Source organism: Mobula birostris, chromosome X, assembly GCF_030028105.1.
Source record: "Mobula birostris isolate sMobBir1 chromosome X, sMobBir1.hap1, whole genome shotgun sequence".
In the NCBI taxonomy this organism is placed as follows: Eukaryota; Metazoa; Chordata; class Chondrichthyes; order Myliobatiformes; family Myliobatidae; genus Mobula; species Mobula birostris.
The window spans coordinates 50,726,235-50,745,574 of NC_092402.1; the positions used below are offsets into that span (position 1 = coordinate 50,726,235).

At 46.0% G+C, this 19,340-nt stretch overlaps 1 protein-coding gene across 2 annotated transcripts in view; it reads left to right on the forward strand.

Moving 5' to 3' along the window:
• The window catches only part of LOC140191643 (zinc transporter ZIP10-like), a 48,285-nt gene extending 36,181 nt beyond the window's left edge, over window positions 1–12,104 (forward strand). Inside the window, exons 7-11 of one of the 2 annotated variants that reach the window (XM_072249232.1) lie at window positions 1,779–1,869; window positions 2,902–3,168; window positions 4,121–4,201; window positions 4,871–5,061; window positions 6,478–12,104. In XM_072249232.1, coding sequence (XP_072105333.1) covers window positions 1,779–1,869; window positions 2,902–3,168; window positions 4,121–4,201; window positions 4,871–5,061; window positions 6,478–6,630 — 783 coding nt within the window. In that variant the 3' untranslated portion in view covers window positions 6,631–12,104. The remainder of the gene's footprint in view (window positions 1–1,778; window positions 1,870–2,901; window positions 3,169–4,120; window positions 4,202–4,870; window positions 5,062–6,477) is intronic. The other variant, XM_072249233.1, reaches the window with a different exon arrangement.
• Window positions 12,105–19,340: the final 7,236 nt, after the last annotated feature.

A 19,340-nucleotide genomic window follows, 5' to 3' on the forward strand; every position in this document is an offset into this window, starting at 1 on the left:
GAAACCTGTAGTGCTAATGATAGACTGGATACATAGAACAATATTGCCAGCACAATACAAGCCCTTCAGCCCACCATGGAACTAATATTTGGATATATTACCCCCTCCCTTCTCCAACCTAAAAGCCTAGTTGCTCACACTTGGAAGGGACCTAGGAGATCACCTCCTGCAGCATAGAACGTTCTTGCCTTTATTAGTTGGGGCAGAGCTCAAGAGCCAAGACGTTATGTTGCAGCTATATAAAACTCTATTTAGGCTACATTTAGAGCATCATATTCAATTTTAGTCACCCATTATTGGAAGGATGTTGGGGCTCTGCAGAGAATGCTTAAGAGGTTCACCAGGACGCTGCCTGGATTAGAGGGTGTGAGCTATAAGGAGAGGCTGGACAAACTTGGGTTGTTTTCTCTGGAGCAGCGAAGGCTGAGGGGAGACCTGATAGAGGTTTGTAGAATTATGAGAAGCATAGACAGAGACAACAGAAGAGAGCCAGGAGAAATGCAGCCGTGGTTGCCACCCCTACCACCACCACTACCACATATACATGTCCCACCTGCAATAGAGCTTGTGGGTCCAGGATAGGACTGCATAGTCATCAAAGATCTCACCGTTAAAGGAGTGGACGTCGTCATCGGATTTCGATGGACAACCGAAGAAGAAGACAGAGCAAACAACTGGTATCTTTTCCCCAGGGTTAAAATGTCTAGTACTAGAGGACATGCATTTAGGTTTAGAGGGGTAAAGTCAAAGGAGATGTGCAAGGCAAGTTCCCCCCCCCCCCAACACACAGAGAGAGGTGGGTATCTGGAATGTGCTGCCTGGAATGGTGATGGAGGCAGATACAATAGAGGCGTTTAGCAGATAAGCACGTCAATGTGCAGAAACTGGAAGGAGGCAGAAGGGATTTGTTAATTAGTGTCACAGCAGCAACTTTGCACTCACTGTCAGTAAGACCAAGCAATTGATTGGGGACTTCAGGAACACACACCAATCGTCGTTACGGCATCAGAAGTGGAAAGGGTGAGCAGTTTCAACTTCCTGGGTGTTAACATCTGTGAAGATCTATCCTGGGCCCAACATCTTGATGCAATTACAAAGTAGTTGCATTTACACGGAGACAGCAGCTATACTTCATTAGGAGCTTGAGGAGAGGTCACCAACAGCACTCACAGGTGTACTGTGGAAAGTATGGAGGGGCCACTGCACAGGATCAGAAAAAGCCGCAGAAACTTGTAAACTCAGCCAGTTCCATCATGGGCACTAGCCTCCCCAGCATCCAGCGCACCTTCCAAAGGTGATGCCCCAAAACGGCGGCATTCATCATTAACCCCCATCACCCAGGACATGCCCTCTTCTCATCGCTACCATCGAGGAGGAGGTACAGAAGCCTGAAGACACACACTCAGTATTTCAGGATCAGCTTCTTCCCCTCTGCCATCTGATTACTGAATGGACATTGAACCTGTGAACACCACCTCATTACATTTTCCTCATTTTGCACTGCTTTTTAAATTTAATTTTATACATATATACTTCTTGATGTAATTTATAGTTTTAAAATTATTATATATTGCAGTGTACTGCTGCCTCAAAACAAGTTTCACAGCATATGCCAGTGATATTAAACCTGATTCCGATTCTGAGGGGCTTAATTACAAGTTTAATTGGTGTAGCACAACATTGTGAGCTCTATGTTCTATGTTGTATATGAGACTGGAATTGTAATCAGACTCTGCTACCTTTCCATTTTATATCAACTTAATCTTTCCATCCCTCAGCCACCAGACAACGGGCAGCAGAAGGAACAGGCTGGCCTCGAGGTGGGCGTTCCAACCAACACTGAACTTCGTTGCTTAAGACCTGCCCAAGGTAATTAGGTTTGCAGACTTTGGTTTCTACTGGGTACTATTGTTTGGGGAAGGGGGTAGAGGTACCTCCCCACACAAGAAGAAAGAGATTAATTGTCCTGCAAGCCCAACCAGAGCTCATGGACCAACCTGAATGAAGGAGATATGTCAGGAGGCTGTCCGCCCATTAAAGCCACTGGCCACAGGCTGAAGATCAAAGCTGGAGGCCACATGGATGTGGGCACCTTTGTGGGAGAAGGCAGAAGGATGAGAGGGGGCCCTCCTCAGGGGTGGAAACCTCCCTGATTATCTTGGGAGCAACACCCAGTCTTCTGAAGGGACTAGGGAGAGAGAAAGTGTCAATGCTTCGGTTCAAGGCCCTGTGTCAGGATGTAGGCTGCAGAGGAGAGATGGCTGGTGTAAAGAGGAGGGGGAGCAGTGCTGGGTTAGGGGCCTGACATAATCGGTGGACAAGGGAAGTCAGAGGTGACAAGTAGGTTTCTGCTCCCCTATCTGTTCCACCAATCACATCAGGCCCCTGTCCCACCACAACCCCTCTCTGCTTTTTGCTAGCTACCTTCCCTCTCCACTCTCAGTCCAGAGGCAAGTTCTTGACCCGATATTGACAGTTCCTCCCCCACCTCACACCGAGCTCCTCCAGCAGACTGGGTGTTGATCGTTGGCACAAACACACATCTCTCTGTAACTTTTGATGTACATGTGACAAATAAAGCTATTCTTAAAAATCTTTTCCTTTAAACTGCACAAGACCCTAGGAACTGGCGGAGGATATTCACCACCTTAATCATACTTTACCAGTCACATGGCTAAACTCTATATCCCCTGATACCCTTTGAGTGATAAAATTCATACAGTTTCAGGTTTAAATTTAACTTAATACCTGGCAAGCTGGTTGCCTGCTTGTTCATTTGGTTCAGAGTTGGGAATGGGGGTGGGGTGTTTCGTTGCTTGAGGTCATGTGTGTAAGATGGCCTTGTGGTGTAGTTGAACATATACTAACTGAAAGATTCATTAAGTGGCTTTGAATGTTCAGAGCCTTGCAACAGAACTGAGCTGGATCAGGAGGAAAATGCATCCAGTGGACCCTTCACTCACCAACCTACCAGTGAAATCAGCAAAGGGCCCTGCAGGGAGTTCTCTGACGATCCTCCGGCTGAAACGTGGGGGTCAGAGGAGCAGGGACATTCCCACGGACATTCCCACCGTCTGGAAGGCCTGCGGAGCTCTGGGATAGTGGATATTGCTTGGATGGTGATGATGGGTGACGGCGTGCACAACTTCACTGACGGACTGGCGATTGGTGAGTGATGAAGCTCTAGTGGGAGCTAGGAAACCTTGTGATTCACAATGCTTACGTAAGGCCATGCCCCAAGAAAAAACAGACACGAACAAGGTAATAAAACTACTTCTCCGGTGAGAGGGTGTCCCTCTGACACTGCCACTCTCCCTCAGTACTTTACCCAGCGCTGTCCCTCTTACATTGCAAGACTGACACCCGTCAGCACCAAGTGTGGGTCACACCAACTGACTCTTTGTGATACCCATCAGCAGGTAACTGTCCTTCTTTACTTTCTAACACCTATTCTCCTGAGGTGATGAGGGCAGTTGCTGGTAATTTGTTCCATGCCTGCTAAGGTACTAAAATAGTCATAAAGTAATACAGCATGGAAAGAGGCTCTTCAGCCCAATTGATCCATACCAGCCAAGATTTCCATTTGCCCATGTTTGGCCCATATCCCTTTAAATCTTTCCTATCCTTGTATTTATCATAGAGTCACACAGCACTGAAAGAGGCTGTATCCATTTGCACCTAGGTTAATTGGTCACGTGGGTGTAATTGGCCAGTAGGGCCTGTTACCGTGATATATTTCTAATAAATAAATATATGTACCTGCCCCAGTGTCTTTTAACTGTTGTTAACATACCTGCCTCATCTACTTCCTCTGGCTGCTTGTTCCATATATGGACCACCCTCTGGATCCTATTAAATCTTTCCCCTCTCACCCTAAACATCAGTCTTCCAGTTTCTATTTCCCCTACTCTGGTGGGAAAAGACTGTTTCCAGCCTACCTCTGATTTTACACACCTCTGTAAGGTCACTCCTCAGCCTCCTACACTCCAAGAAATAAAATCCCAGCCTCCTTGAAGTCTGGCAGCATCCTCGTTAGTCTCCCTTGCACTCCTTTCAGTGAGGAGGCGAGGTGCTGACTAGGAGCCTCAGCAACATTAACTTGATTCATTCTCACCAACAGGGGCAGCATTTTCCGCAGGAATTTCAGGCGGATTGAGTACCACCATTGCTGTGTTCTGCCATGAACTACCCCATGAGCTGGGTGAGTTGGTGTCCGTGGGTGGCTCTGCTGGATATTGATATCCCTTCTTCCTTTGCCCTGCTGTCTAGCTCTGCACACCCGTCTTTGCCTGTTCTCCATCCTCTGCCTTTTTCTGTCCGTCTCCCTCATTCTCGTACACGCCAATGAAAAATGTCACAACCAGTTGAACCTCTTTCCGTAAATGCAGTACCTCCCTCCACTACTCCAATCTAAAAGTTTGGATATTTCTCCTGTTGGCAAAGATGTTCATAATCTTCCTGCTTTATAAGATAATGAGAGCTGTGGGCTTCTAGTATTAGACATTTTGTCCCTGGGAAAAGAATCTCTACTTTATCTATGCTTCTCATAATCTTATAAACTAACAGGTCTCCCCTCAGTCTCTGCTGCTCCAGATAAAACAACCCAATTTTGTCCAACCTCTCTTTATAGCTCACACCCTCTAATCCAGGCAGCATCCTGGTGAACCTCTTCTGCACCCTCTCCAAAGCTCCCACACCCTTCCTGTAATGGGGTGACCAGAACTGCACACAAAACTCCAAGTGTGACCTAACTGAAGTTTTATACAGTGTTACTGTTATGTTGCTGACAAATGGTTACAGGCAAATAGACTGCTTAGATTTCTGTGAAAGTTCCCCTCCATGCACTGTTGAACCTGTTTGTCTATTTCAGGTGACTTTGCTGTGTTAATGAAGGCAGGGGTTAAAATGAGACAGGCAGTGAAATTTAACCTGGTATCTGCTGTCCTCAGTTACTTGGGCATGGTGCTTGGAATTGCTGCTGGACAGTACACAGACAATGTAACCCCCTGGATCTTCGCAAGCACCGCAGGAATGTTCCTTTATGTTGCTTTGGTTGACATGGTGAGTCACTCTCCTTTCTAACTAAAATATCTTACGGGGAATGTAAAAGGACGACCTTCTGTTTAAGCAACGCCATCTAGATCCTTGGAACCAAAGGAATGGAAGAACTTGTGAGGTGTCGTCACTGTTATTGGATGAGTAAATACAGCAAGCTCCCACAGACAGTGCAGTAACTGCTGGAGCAACAGAGTCGGTCAGGCTGTGTCTCAAGAGGGAAATGAACAGTCCACGTTTCAGATCAAGATCCTTGAGGCTAGCAGAGGGGTCTGCTCCTTTGGTCATTTGTCCTATGTGTCTAAATGCTGAAGTTTGTTTGAAACACTCCTCTGAGGTGCCTCAGGATAGTTTGGCCTCATTAATGAATGTGTAATAAGGTGCACCCTGGGTTACGAATGGCCGGACTTATGGAAATCTGAACTTTCACAAATTCTCCCATACATCTTCAAAGCATTTTTCAAGTTAGTAATAAAAATGTACTGAATGGTGTATTTAAGGCAGAGATTGATAGGTCTTTGACTGGTGAGGGGTTACAAGGAGAAAGCAGGAGAATGGAGTTGACAAAATGATCAGGCATGGAATACAGCACCTGTGGAGGGAAATGGCCAGTTGACGTTTCGGGCCGAAACCCTTCATCTGGATTGAAAGAGTAGGCGGGGGTAGCCGGTATTAAAAGATGGAGGGAAGGTGATAGGTGGATCCAGGTGATGCATGTGGGGAATCATAGGTGGGTATGGGAGGGATAGAGTTGGAATAATGTCAGGGGCTGGGAGGTGATGGATAGATCTAGGTGAGGTGCAATAGGCAGATGAGAGGAGTGAAGAATGAGAATGATGTCAGGGGCTGGGAGGTGATAGGTGGATCCAAGTGATGGAGATGGAGTAGGGTGACAGGGAGATGGGGAATGGGGATGATGTCAGGGGCTGGGAGGTGATAGGTGGAAGAGTGGTGGACTTGCAGAGATATCGGTTTACAAGCGACCTCAGCAACAAAATCCTTGCATAACCCAGGACTGCCTGTGCATGGAAACTACTGCAGATGCTAGAAATCCAGAACAAAAACAAGGATCGCAGGGAATACTCGACAGGTCAAGCAGCCTCCATGAGGGGGAGAAACCGGATGAACGTTTCAGGTCGATGACTTGTTTGTGGGCTGTCTTGATTGGATGACCTGTTGAGTCTGTCAATGTGGCATAGTGATTAGTGTGTTGGGCTCAAAATCCAGTGGGGACTCCCCGCACAGGTTCAAATTCCGTTCATGATGACACATTCAAATCAGCCATGATTGAGTGGCAGAGGAAACTTGATAGGCCAAATTGCCCAATTTTGCTCCCATAGTTTGTGACTCCCCCCATTCCTTTGTGACCCCCGCAGGGTGTAGATTGTGCCTCAGCTGATAATCACTCCATCTTTCTTTCAGCTTCCTGAAATACTGCATGGACAATCGAAAACAAGTCAATACAGTTATCTCACACATTTTGTCAGACAGAACCTGGGCTTCCTGCTGGGAGCTGGAGTCATGCTGTGCATTGCTCTGTTTGAGGACCGACTTCTCATCGACATCAGTTCTTAATAATTTACAGTCAACAAACACGGAAATGAGGTTCAAAAACAAACAGAGTGTCTTCGAGCCGTCTCTCACAAGTAGAGTATTGTAGCTATATACTTTGGATAGATTTTCATATTTCTCCAACTGAACTCCAGCAATACTTGTTTCAAAGATGCAGCATACCCTCTGTTGAGTTGTTGTTACTCCAAAACCCTGGTGTGGACGTGGGAGGGTCTGCCCCTGATAATGACTGAGGAATTGTATTACAGGATCACAAAATACTAACACCCACCATGGTCTCTTCTGGATTTCTCCAAACATTCACACCTGAGGTACAGCACAGAAACAGACCCTTTGGCCCATCTAGTCCATGCCAAACTGGTAATCTGCCTAGTCCATCAACCCAGACCTGGACCATAGCCTTCCAAGCCCCTCCCATCCATGCATCCATCCAAATTTCTCTTAAATGTTGAAATTGAACCTAGATCCACCACTTGTGCTGGCAGCTTGTTCCACACTCTCACACCCTCTCAGTGATGAAATTCCCCCTCATGTTCCCCTTAAACATTTCACCTTTCACCCTTAACCCATGACCTCTCATTGTAGTCTCACCCAATCTCAGTGGAAAAAGCGCATCTATACCCCTCATAATTCTATCTACTTCTATCAAATCTCCCCTCATTCTCCTATGTTCCGGGGAGTAAAGTCCTAACCTATTCAAACTTTCCTTATAACACAGATCCTCAAGTCCTGACAACATCCTCATAAATTTTCTCCACATCCTTTCAAACTTATTTACATCTTTCCTAAAGGTAGGTGACCAAAACTACACATAATACTCCAAATTAGACCTCACCAATGTCTTATACAAGTTCTAACATAGCATCCCAACTCTTGTACTCCATCCTTTGATATATAAAATCAATTTACTAAAAGCTTTCTTTATGACCCTATCTACCTGTGATGCCACTTTCAAAGAATTATTCATCTGTATTCCCAGATCCCTCTGTTCCACCACACTCCTCAATACCCTACCACTCACTGTGCAAGTCCCATGTTGGTTTGTCCTCCCAAAGTGCAATACTTCCCATTTGTCTGCATTAAGTTCTCAGCTCATTTTTCCCAACTGGTTTAGATCCTGCTGCAAACTGAGATAGCCTTCCTCACTGTCCAGTACATCCTCAATCTTGATGTCATCCGCAACTTTGCTGATCCAGTTTACCAAATTGTCATCAATATCAATGATCTGGATGATAAACAACAACAGACCCAGCACTGATCCCTGTGGCACATCACTAGTCACCGGCCTCCAGTCAGAAAGGCAACCATCTACTACCACTCTCTGGCTTCTCCTGCAAAGTCAATGTCTAATCCAATTTACTCTCTCATCCTGAATGCCAAGCGACTGAATTTTCTTGACCAACCTCCCACGTGGGACCTTGTCAAAGACCTTGCTAAAAGTCCATGTAGACAACATCCACTGCCTTGTCTTCATCAACTTTCTTGGTAACATCTTCGAAAAACTCAAAAGATTGGTTAAACATGACCTACCATGCACAAAGCCATGGTGACTATCCCTAATCAGTCCATGTCTATCCAAATACTCATATATCCGGTCCCTTAGAATACCTTACAATAACTTTCCCACTACTAATGTCAGGGTCACTGGCCTATAATTTCCTGGCTTATTTTTAGAGCCCTTCTTAAACAATGAAACAACATTAGCTATCCTCCAATCCTCCGGTACTTCACCTGGAACTAAGGATGCGTTCAATATCTCTGCTAGGGCCCCTGCAATTTCTGCACTAGCCTCCCACAGGATCCATCTTGAACATCTTCTCAGGCCCTGGGGATTTATCCAGCTAATTTGCCTCAAGACAGCAAACTCCTCCTCCTGTGTAATCTGTATAGGGTCCATGACCTTGCTGCTGCTTTGCCTCAGTTCTACAGACTTTGTGTCCATTTCATGAGTAAATACAGATGCAAAAAATCCACTTAAGATCTCCCCTATCTCTTTCGGCTCCATGAATAATAACCACACTGATCTTTCAGAGAACCAATCTTGTGCCTTGCAATCCTTTTGCTCTTGATATATCTATAGAAGTTCTTGAGATTCTCCTTCACCTTGTCTGCTAGAGCAACCTGTCTTCTTTTAGCCCTTATTATTTGTCCTCTTGCAATTCCTTTACTCCTCAAGTACCTCATTTGTTCCTTCCTGTCTACACCTCCTTTTTCTTAACCAGGGCCTCAATATCTCTTCAAAAACAAGGTTGTTTCCTAAACCTGTTATCCTTGCCTTTTACTCCGACAGGCACATACAAACTATGTATTCTCAAAATTTCACTCTTGAAGGCCTCCCACTTACCAAGTACACCTTTGCCAGAAAGCAAACCATCCCAATCCACACTTGTCAGATCCTTTTTGATACCATCAAATTGTTTTTTCTCCAATGTACAATCTCAACCCACGGACCAGATCTATCCTTTTCTATATTTACCTTGAAACTTATGGCATTGTGATCACTGGATGCGAAGTGTTCCCCCCACACAAACTTCTGTCACCTTCCCTGCCCCATTCCCTAACAGGAGATCTCGTATCACATTCTCTCTAGTTGGAACTTCTATGTACTGATTAAGGAAACTTTTCTGAACACATTTGTCAAACTCTATCCCATCTAGTCCTTTTACAGTATGGGAATCCCAGTCAATATGTGGAAAGTTAAAATCACCTACTATCACAACCTTATCTTTCTTGCAACAGTCTGCGATCTCTCTACAAATTTGCTCCTCGAAATCCCGTGGACTGTTGGGTGGTCTTTAATATAATCCCATAAACGTGGTCATGCCTTTCTTACTCTTCAGTTAAACCCATAAAGCCTCAGTAGATGAGCTGTCTAGTCTGTCCTGACTAGTAATGTCATCCTTCCCTCTTTAATCTGTCCCACTTTTATCAAGTCTAAAACAACAGAACCCCAGAATATTGAGCTGCCAGTCCTGTCCCTCCTGCAACCAACTCTCACTAATGGCTAGAATATCATAATTCTGATCCATGTCCTAAGCTCATCCGCCTTTCCTACAATACTCTTTGCATTGAAATATAGACAACTGAGAATTTTAGTCCTACCATGCTTAACCTTTTGATTCCCGACTTTGAACAAAGGCTTAATAACATCTTTCCCCACAACCACTCCACAATCTGAAGCCCTCCCTCCCTCACCATCTCCTTAGCTATGTGCTAAACTGTATGATCTTCCTATTTTTGGCTGAGCACGTGGCAATTCTGGAATCACAACCCTGGCGGTCCTGTCGTTTAACTTAGCACCTAACTACCTGAACTCGCTTTACAGAACCTCGTCACCTTCCTTACCTCTGTCATTGGTACCGGCATGGACCACAACCTCTAGCTGCTCACCCTCCCACTTAAGAATGCCGTAGACTCAATCTGAGATGCCCCAGACCCTGGCACCCGGGAGACAATGTACCATCCGGGAATCTCACTCTCATCCACAGAACCTCCTGTCTGTTCCCATAACCAATGAATCCCCTGTCACTACAGCTCACCTCTTCTCCCCATTCCCTTCTGAGCCACGGAGCCAAACTCAGTACCAGAGACTTGACTGCTGTGGCTTTCCTTTGCTATGCCAAACCCCACACCAGTATCCAAAGCAGTAAACCTGTTGTTAAGGGGAATGATCACAGAGGTACTCTGTACTGGCTGCTTATCCCCTTTGTCCCTCTTGATGGTCACCCAGTTACCTGTGTCCTGCACTTTGGGTGTAATTACTGTCACAATGGGGGCGTTGGGAATGGACCCAAATGCAATACACAGACACTGAAGTACTAGGAAGCAGGACCTGGGCTAGGACATGGACAAGAAACAGGGAAACCAGACAAGGAACTATGAACTAGGAGCCTGGGCTTGGACCCCGAGCCAGAGACTGGACAAGGATCCAGAACTTCGGGCTTGGGCGGCAGAACAGGCAAGGACATGACATGACTGCAGGACTGGAGGCTTGGGGTCTTGAGGCTGGAGGCTTGGAGACTGGCTTGGGGTCTTGAGGCGCGAGGCTTGGAAACTGGCTTGGGGTCTAGGGTACTTCGAGGCTTGGGTATGGACTCCGAGCCAGAGACTGGGCAAGGACCCAGAACCTGGAATTTGACTCAGGCTCGGACTCCAGAACTAGGTGAGGACAAGACGAGGCTACAGGACTGGACATGGCTTGGGTGAGGATCTCCTGGGTAGGGCGAGACACAAGGACAGGTAAAGGCACATGGACAGGACTCAGATAGGACTGGACTAGGCACGACTGGACGAGGGCCTTCAGGAGCACAGAGCCTTGGACTAGAAGAGACAGAAGCACAGAACACAGAGCCAGGACCACTCTTTGGGAACAGGATGTAGGGCCAGGAGTCACACATATAACACAGAGCCGGGACCCCTCCTTGGGAACAGGACGTAGGGCCAGGACTCATACACAGAACACTGAACATGAAGAGACGGATCCCAACACAAGGTGGCGGCAAATGGCCGGAAACTGGGGAAAACCAGAAACCCTGGAATAAGGAACTATGGACCGGACCGTGAACCGGAATACGAACTTCATGGACTGGACCATGACAACTACCTCCTTATATGTCCTGTCCATCAACCCCTCAGCCTCCCAGATGATCCACAGTTTGTCCAGTTCCCTAACACAGTCTGTTAGAAGCTGCAGATAGATGCCCTTCTTGCAGATAAAATCGACAGAGGCCTTCCCACATCCTGCAAGAGGAGCATTCAGCTATCATGCCTGGCACTTCCTATGCTCTAACTGTGCAATAATGAAGAAAGAAAGAAAGAAAAATTAAATGAAAATAATCTACCTATGGCCTTCACCTCTACTCACCAAAGCCTGGACTCCCCACTCTGACAATGACCTAATTATGCACAATCCAGTGCCTCCTTGGGAACTGTAGCACACAGAATGTGTCCACACTGTCCCAGGTCACTTCTTTTGAGCTTCCTCTCCCGCTACACAATCCAATGTCTCCTCAGGAACTGTGGCGCACAGGTGAACTATCCAAAATTCCCCACCAGAGGAAGGATTGTAGCTCGAAACAATTCCCTTATCAGCTTCCAGCACTGTACCCAATCCACACTCCTACCTGTAACACCTACACACCCGACATCCCTCACTGGTACACGCTGCACACCCCACTGACACCCCACACTCCTACCTGTAACACCTACACACCCCACACCCTCATTGTAACACTGACACACCCCCAACACTGTAACTCTCTGATACACTCTGTGTCCCTCACTGTGATATTAAGTGCAAATTCACAGGGATGTGGTACACAATTATTCATCATATCACTTTTGTTCCTCTTATTGTAACATGCTTGGATAGATGTGTAAGAAATTACAAAAAAAATTTATTAATCAACAATCTTGTGTTCAACTGATTGTTATGCTCTCCATACAAAGAAATTTGATCTGCTGTTTAATGTGTATGATTCCCAATAATAACATTTAAACTTGATTTGATTCTTATTTTTGCTTTGCCAGTATTTTGCTTTCCACCACTCAGTCCGATGTGGATGCTTTGGTAAGCAGTTTGGGCTGTGTCCAGCTCTAAACCCACCTGGCGAACATCGACACCTCCCTCTCTGATGGTTATCCTTCTCTTCCCTGTGGCTGGGGTTCACAGCTGTCTAACCACTTCCATGAGGAACCCCAAGGATGGATTTAGTGTGTGTGTTTATAGAGTTATACAGCCCAGAAAGAGGCACTTTGGCCCAACAAATCATACTGAACAAATTGTCCTCCTGAGCTAGTCCCATTGTCCGTGTTTGGCCCACATCTTTCAAAACCTTCCTATTATTGTACCAGCTCTGCCATGAGATGGACACGTGATCTCACAATTACAGTACCTTGTTATGATCTTGGACCTTATTGTATGCCTGCACTGCAATTTCTCTATAGCTATTGCACTATATCAGGGGTCCCCAAATTTTTTTGCACCGCGGCCCAGTTTAATATTGACAATATTCTTGCGGATCAGCCGGCGGGGTGGTGGGGGGGTGGTGTTCAAGTTCAACAGTGCGTGACAGGGAATGAGGAAAGGTGCAGCTGACTCATATCGTTTCATATCGCCAAATCATATCGTTTCCTCATGGCCCGGTAGCACATGCTTTGCGGCCCGGTGGTTGGGGACCACTGCTCTATATTCTACATACAAGAACATCAGTGGCAGGAGCAGGAGTTGGGCATCTGGCCTGTCAAGTCTACTCCTCCGTTCAATAAGATCATTGCTGATTTGACATGATTCAATAAGATCAGCTTCACCACCCTGTCTTTTCCCCATAACTATTAATTCCCCATCTCTGCAAAAATCTATCTGTATCTTAAATATATTTAATGAGGTTAGCCTCAACTGCTTCCCTGGGCAGAGAATTCCACAGATTCACTACTCTCTGGGAAAACCCATTTCTCCTCATCTCCATCCTAAATCTATTCCCCGGAATGTTGAGGCTATGTATGCCTAGTTCTAGTCTCACTTACCAGTACAAATAATTTTTCTGCCTCAATTTTAGCTATCCCCTTTGATGTTTCTATCAGATCTCCTCTCAGTCTTCTGATTTCCAGTGAGTACAGTCCCAGGCGACCCAATCTCTCCTCATAGGCAAACTCCATCATCTCTGGAATAGTCATAGTCATACTTTATTGATCCCGGGGGAAATTGGTTTTCATTACAGTTGCACCATAAATAATAAATAGTAATAAAACCATAAATAGTTAAATAGTAATATGTAAATTATGCCAGGAAATAAGTCCAGGACCAGCCTATTGGCTCAGGGTGTCTGACCCTCCAAGGGAGGAGTTGTAAAGTTTGATGGCCACAGGCAGGAATGACTTCCTATGACGCTCTGTGCTGCATCTCGGTGGAATGAGTCTCTGGCTGAATGTACTCCTGTGCCCAACCAGTACATTATGTAGTGGATGGGAGACATTGTCCAAGATGGCATGCAACTTGGACAGCATCCTCTTTTCAGACACCACCGTCAGAGAGTCCAGTTCCATCCCCACAACATCACTGGCCTTACGAATGAGTTTGTTGATTCTGTTGGTGTCTGCTACCCTCAGCCTGCTGCCCCAGCACACAACAGCAAACACGATCGCACTGGCCACCACAGACTCGTAGAACATCCTCAGCATCGTCCAGCAGATGTTAAAGGACCTCCGTCTCCTCAGGAAATAGAGACGGCTCTGACCCTTCTTGTAGACAGCCTCAGTGTTCTTTGACCAGTCCAGTTTATTGTCAATTCGTATCCCCAGGTATTTGTAATCCTCCACCATGTCCACACTGACCCCCTGGACGGAAACAGGGGTCACCGGTACCTTAGCTCTCCTCAGGTCTACCACCAGCTCCTTAGTTTTTCTCACATTAAGCTGCAGATAATTCTGCTCACACCATGTGACAAAGTTTCCTACTGTAGCCCTGTACTCAGCCCCATCTCCCTTGCTGATGCATCCAACTATGGCAGAGTTATCCGAAAACTTCTGAAGATAACAAGGCTCTGTGCAGTAGTTGAAGTCCGAAGTGTAAATGGTGAAGAGAAAGGGAGATAAGACAGTCCCCCATGGAGCCCCAGTGCTGCTGATCACTCTGTCGGACACACAGTGTTGCAAGCACACGTACTGTGGTCTGCCAGTCAGGTAATCAAGAATCCATGATACCAGGGAAGCATCCACCTGCATCGCTGTCAGCTTCTCCCCCAGCAGAGCAGGGCAGATGGTGTTGAACGCACTGGAGAAGTCAAAAAACATGACCCTCACAGTGCTCGCTGGCTTGGCCAGGTGGAATCAACCTGGTGAAACACCTCTGCTCTGTCTCAAAAGCCTGGATATCTGGTCAAGATGGCAGTGAGCTGTGCTCTCAGTCAAGACACAGACTTGGTTGTTTCTTCAGTTGATTTTAGCTTTGCAGGGATGATTTTGGATACAGAGAGTGGAGTTAGAGGTCGTTAGTTTCAGGATAGGGATATGAAGGTGTTAAGGTCAGGCCCAGTGAGGTGGATGTGTGACGAAGGACGGTTGATGTTGAGCAGGCCAACCAGTGACTATCAAGGCTGATGCCCCTCCGTCATCTCAGATTGGCGAGTCGACGGCAAACTCCAAAACTGAACTCTGTGTGGGCAGGATGCACAAGGTTCGATACATCACTACGTATGGGGGTTTGAAGCCTCGACATCGAGGGTCCACAATTCTCAGAGTGCGCTGCAGTTGACATCAAAGATCAAAGCACAAAGTTCAAGCAGAAGTCGGGAAGTTGAGGACCAATGGTCGGATCCACAAGTCTGACAATCTCTGCGACTCCGCTGGGGATGTCAAAGGCTCAGTCTGAGCAAGACTGAGTGCAATACAGAATGAAGACCTCGTCACTGCCCTCCCCCGTACCACAGCCCCTCCGCGTCGCCGCCCTCCCCCGTACCACAGCCCCTGACGTCTACCCTGGTCCTGTACTTCAGCTCCTCAGTTCCTCTCCTTTGACTATGCTACGCTTGCCATCAACTTCTGCCTCCCCTGCAACATTGCACTTGTTGTAAGCTTTTGAGGATGAAGCAGACTTTGATGTTAACATGCACTGTTGAACAAGATCCTTCACAGACATCCCACCCTGCACAAACTCATATCAGGGAGGTACCACCATCAATTTGCGGGAGACTTCCGGGAGAGGTGGGATGTCTGCAATAGAGTAGCTCCTTAGCAGCTAGCCAGCTAGTTTAAATAACGTTAGCTATGCTAATGAACGAATGACATCTGTTAAACTCACCTCAACATGTCTTTTACATTTTAACCCACCATGGGCAATAGAAAAGTCACTGTTGCAAACAGTGCAGCGAGCAACACTGTATTATTTTTGACCTCTATTAGACAGGGGCACACTTTAGTGTAGTCTGGGGTGACGTACGTTTTATATTTTTTTGGAACACTCTGCCATGGCGCGCGCTCTCTCTCTCGCTCTCTCCCTCGCGCGCGCTCTCTCGTGGTCGCTCTCGCGCTCTCTCTTGCTTTCTCTCGCTCGCTCGCTCTCAAAAAAATTGTTTTCCGTGATATTGTATATAATTTGCGGGCATCCGGGAGCCACTAATCATATGCGGGAGACTCCCGGAACTTCCGGGAGAGGTGGGATGCTTGTAATTGCAGTAATTTGCTGTGGTGGTGCAGTTTTCCTGTGGATCTTATGGTCACAGTGCCTCATATCACTGCTTCAGAGGTATCCCGGCAAAGCTAAAGGTGAAGTCCAGAACAATCAGAGTTGTAAACTCACAGGATTACTTCTCCAAAGAGAAGTGGACATAGCAGGATAATCAGCCTTTGGCAACGAGATGCACAACTTTCAATTATGTCATTGTGTTTCAACAGTTCATATATAGTTGCACACAATCATTTTGAAAGAGATTGCTCGAAAATGATTGAAGATAGAACAGAATTATAGAGTGAGTTCAAGCTTTTCTCTTTGGAGTAAAGGAGGATAAAATGTAACTTGGAGGTCTTTAAGATAATAAAGAGGCATAGTGGATAGCCAGAGACTTGTCCCCAAGCTAGAAATTGCTGATACGACTGGTCATAATTATACGTTGATTGGAGAAAAGTATCGGCAGGATGTCAGAGGTAAGTCTTTTTATTTACACAGTGCGTGCGTGGAAAGCCCAGCCAGGGGTGGTGGAGGCAGACACATTCGGGATATTTAAGAGGCTCTTCACATGGATGATAGAAAAATGGAGGAATATGTAGGAGGGAATGGTTGGATTGATCTTAGAGTAGGTTGAAATTTCGACACAACATTGTGGGATTACTGTGCTATAGTAACCAAAAACTTCAGCTTAACAAAACAGAACCACGGTGTATTCTGCTGATGTGTTTAAACGCAGACAAAAGCCTTTTTCTGCATTTATATGCAGTAGTTCAAACCACAGGCAAGTCAATCAGAAAAGGCCACGTGAGAAGCTAGCCATCAGTAGCTTACACCATGACGACAGGTTGCTGCGGCTACTGTGCTATACAAAATGCACACCAGCCACAGCCCTGCAGACCTTCGCGCCATGCTGCCTTCATCTTACGAGAGATGGCGCACCACACGATCAAGTTTATCTATGCCTGCTCATGCTGTGTCTATGTCTGATCCGAGAACCTACACACTGGATAGAAGCTTCCTTCACTGTGCTATCAGAATTTGGAACAGCCTTCCAGATGCTGTGGTTGGAAACATCTGCGACGATGGGGTCCAAGCCTCCAAGAGTCGACTGCACAAACAGCTATCATCTCTGGGAGGGAAGTCACATGCTTCTTCATAAGCTATCATGAAGGGGACCAGGATGGCAATGCTTGGTTGTTGGTAGGTAGGGTTAATACCTGACTTTCAAGAGCACTTGTGAGTTATGTTCCGGCTGGACTTAGTCCTTAAACTGCTGGAGAACAGTGCGGAAAGAACAGGTGCTGTTTTCTCCTGGTAGGGATTAGTTTTTAGTTCCAAGTGCTCCTGCCACGTTTTGTCACCCTGCAACCTTATCCTTCAATCTTTTTGAATTATGGAGGACAGCATGTGTATAAATGTCTCTCTCCAGCAGACTTCATCATGACTCCAGTATTTCTACTATTTTTTAATTGTACACATGATTTTTTGTTTGTTCTATCACTGAGCAGCAGTGAACCATCTGATTGGCCTATCAGAGTTCTCTTTGGGAACTAGTTGACTTGATCAGCATTTCTGATCTGGCTATTGTTCACGATTGCATTTAATAATTTAAAAAATGGGAAGGGTGCGTTGTTCTCAGCACGTACATCCTGCATCCAGGGCAGAGTGTTGATACCCCCAATGCCTCCACTGAAGAGATATTGACCAAAGCAGGAGAGTAATGGAAATCTGCCTGGTCTCCTGGGCAATATTTATCCCTCAGCATCACTCCCTTGGGTGATACGGTCATTATCTCATCGCTATTCACGCGATCCCGCTGTGCAGAAAACTATTCACTGCAATTCTCACTCTGGAGCAATGCTTTTAAGATAATTTCTGAGCAACTCTCTTTGAAATTCGCAGCCAGACTGATGTCATGCAAAAGTGTATTACATCCATCATTTATTCCACTATATTCCCTCTGGTAAAAGTTCTGCATTTTGTCCCCCACTCTCTCTTCTGGATTTTATCTTTTCCCCTCCCAGATGTTCCTCAGCTGTGCCATGAAACAGTTTACATCTGGTTTGCAAGAACATCATTCCATCCTAGCAAATTTCTGCCACAGCATTTAAGCTTCAAAAATGCAAAGTGCTTTAAGACATGAAAGGAAATATGTCATAGAATTCCCATCTAAGCCAGCCCCATCTACCCGCATTTTAGCCATAGCCCCCTAGACGTTTCCTATCTATATGCCTGTCCAAGTATTTTTTAAATATTGTCAATGCACTTGCCTTGACCACTTCCTCTGGCAGCTTGTTCCATATACATTTAGCCCTCTGGGTGAAAGAGTTGCCCCTCAGGTTCCTGTCTAACTAAAATCTGGCTCCTGGCCAATCCTTATGGGTTTTATCTACAGACAGATGAGAACACAACTGTCCACACTGCAGAACGTTGCCTTTGAGTGAGACTGAAGTTGTCCACTCATAATTAAAATGCCCTTCAGACAAGGGTGGTGGTGGCTCCACCATCTTGACCTGCTGCAGTTTCTTCAGTGAAGGTAGGACTTAGAAGAGAGTTCAGGACACAGGAGCGCTCAGGTAAGTGATCCATTGAGAAGGGGTTAAAAATGGCTGTGGGCTAGATCACACCAACATCACACTCATGGAATATGATGAGATTTACAAGAATATGGCCAAGAATCAAATTGTAGGAAGAGGTTGGGCATATTAGGACTTCATCCCTTGGAGATAGGAAGACCAAGAGTTGAATGTGATCTGGAGAGGATGTTTCAATCAGTAAGATCTGAGGGCACAGCCTCAGAATAAAGGAATGTCCCTTTAGAACTGAGATGAGGAGGAATTTATTTAGCCAGATTGTGGTGAATCCATGGGATTTGTAGCCACAGAGGGTAGAGGAGGCCAAGTCCGTGGGTTGAATAGCCTAATTATTCATCTGTATTTTATGGTATTATAAGATGTATAAAGTCATGAGGGGCTGAGATATGGTGGATGTCCACAGGTCAGTCTTGCTGAGGAACTGAGGATCTTTCAGGCTCAAGGACAGCTTCTACCCCACTGTAATAAGACTATTAAATGGTTCCCAAGTATGACAAGCTAGATTCTTGACCTCAATCTACCTCATTATGACCTTGAAGGCAGAATACAGGGTTAATGGTTCGCTCTCTACTTGACTCCCTTGTCCACTTACTTGTTCCTCCCCACTGATCTCTCTCCTGGCACTTACCACTGCAAGCATGATAAGTACTATACCTACCCCCACACCTCCTCCCTCACTATTCAGGACCCCAGACAATCCTCCCAGGTGAGGCAACACTTCATGCGAGTCTTTCAGGATCATCAACTGTACCTGGTGCTCCCAGTGCAGTGACACCTGATGTAGATTGGGAGGACCACTTTGTTAAGCACCTTTGGTCCATCCACCACAAAAGGCAGGATCTCCCAGTGGCCTCAGTGTATTACCATCTACTGTGTAAGTCCTGTGCAGGCTTGTCCTCCCAAAGTGCAACATCTCACACTTGTCTGTATTAAATTCCACGTGCAATTTTTCAGTC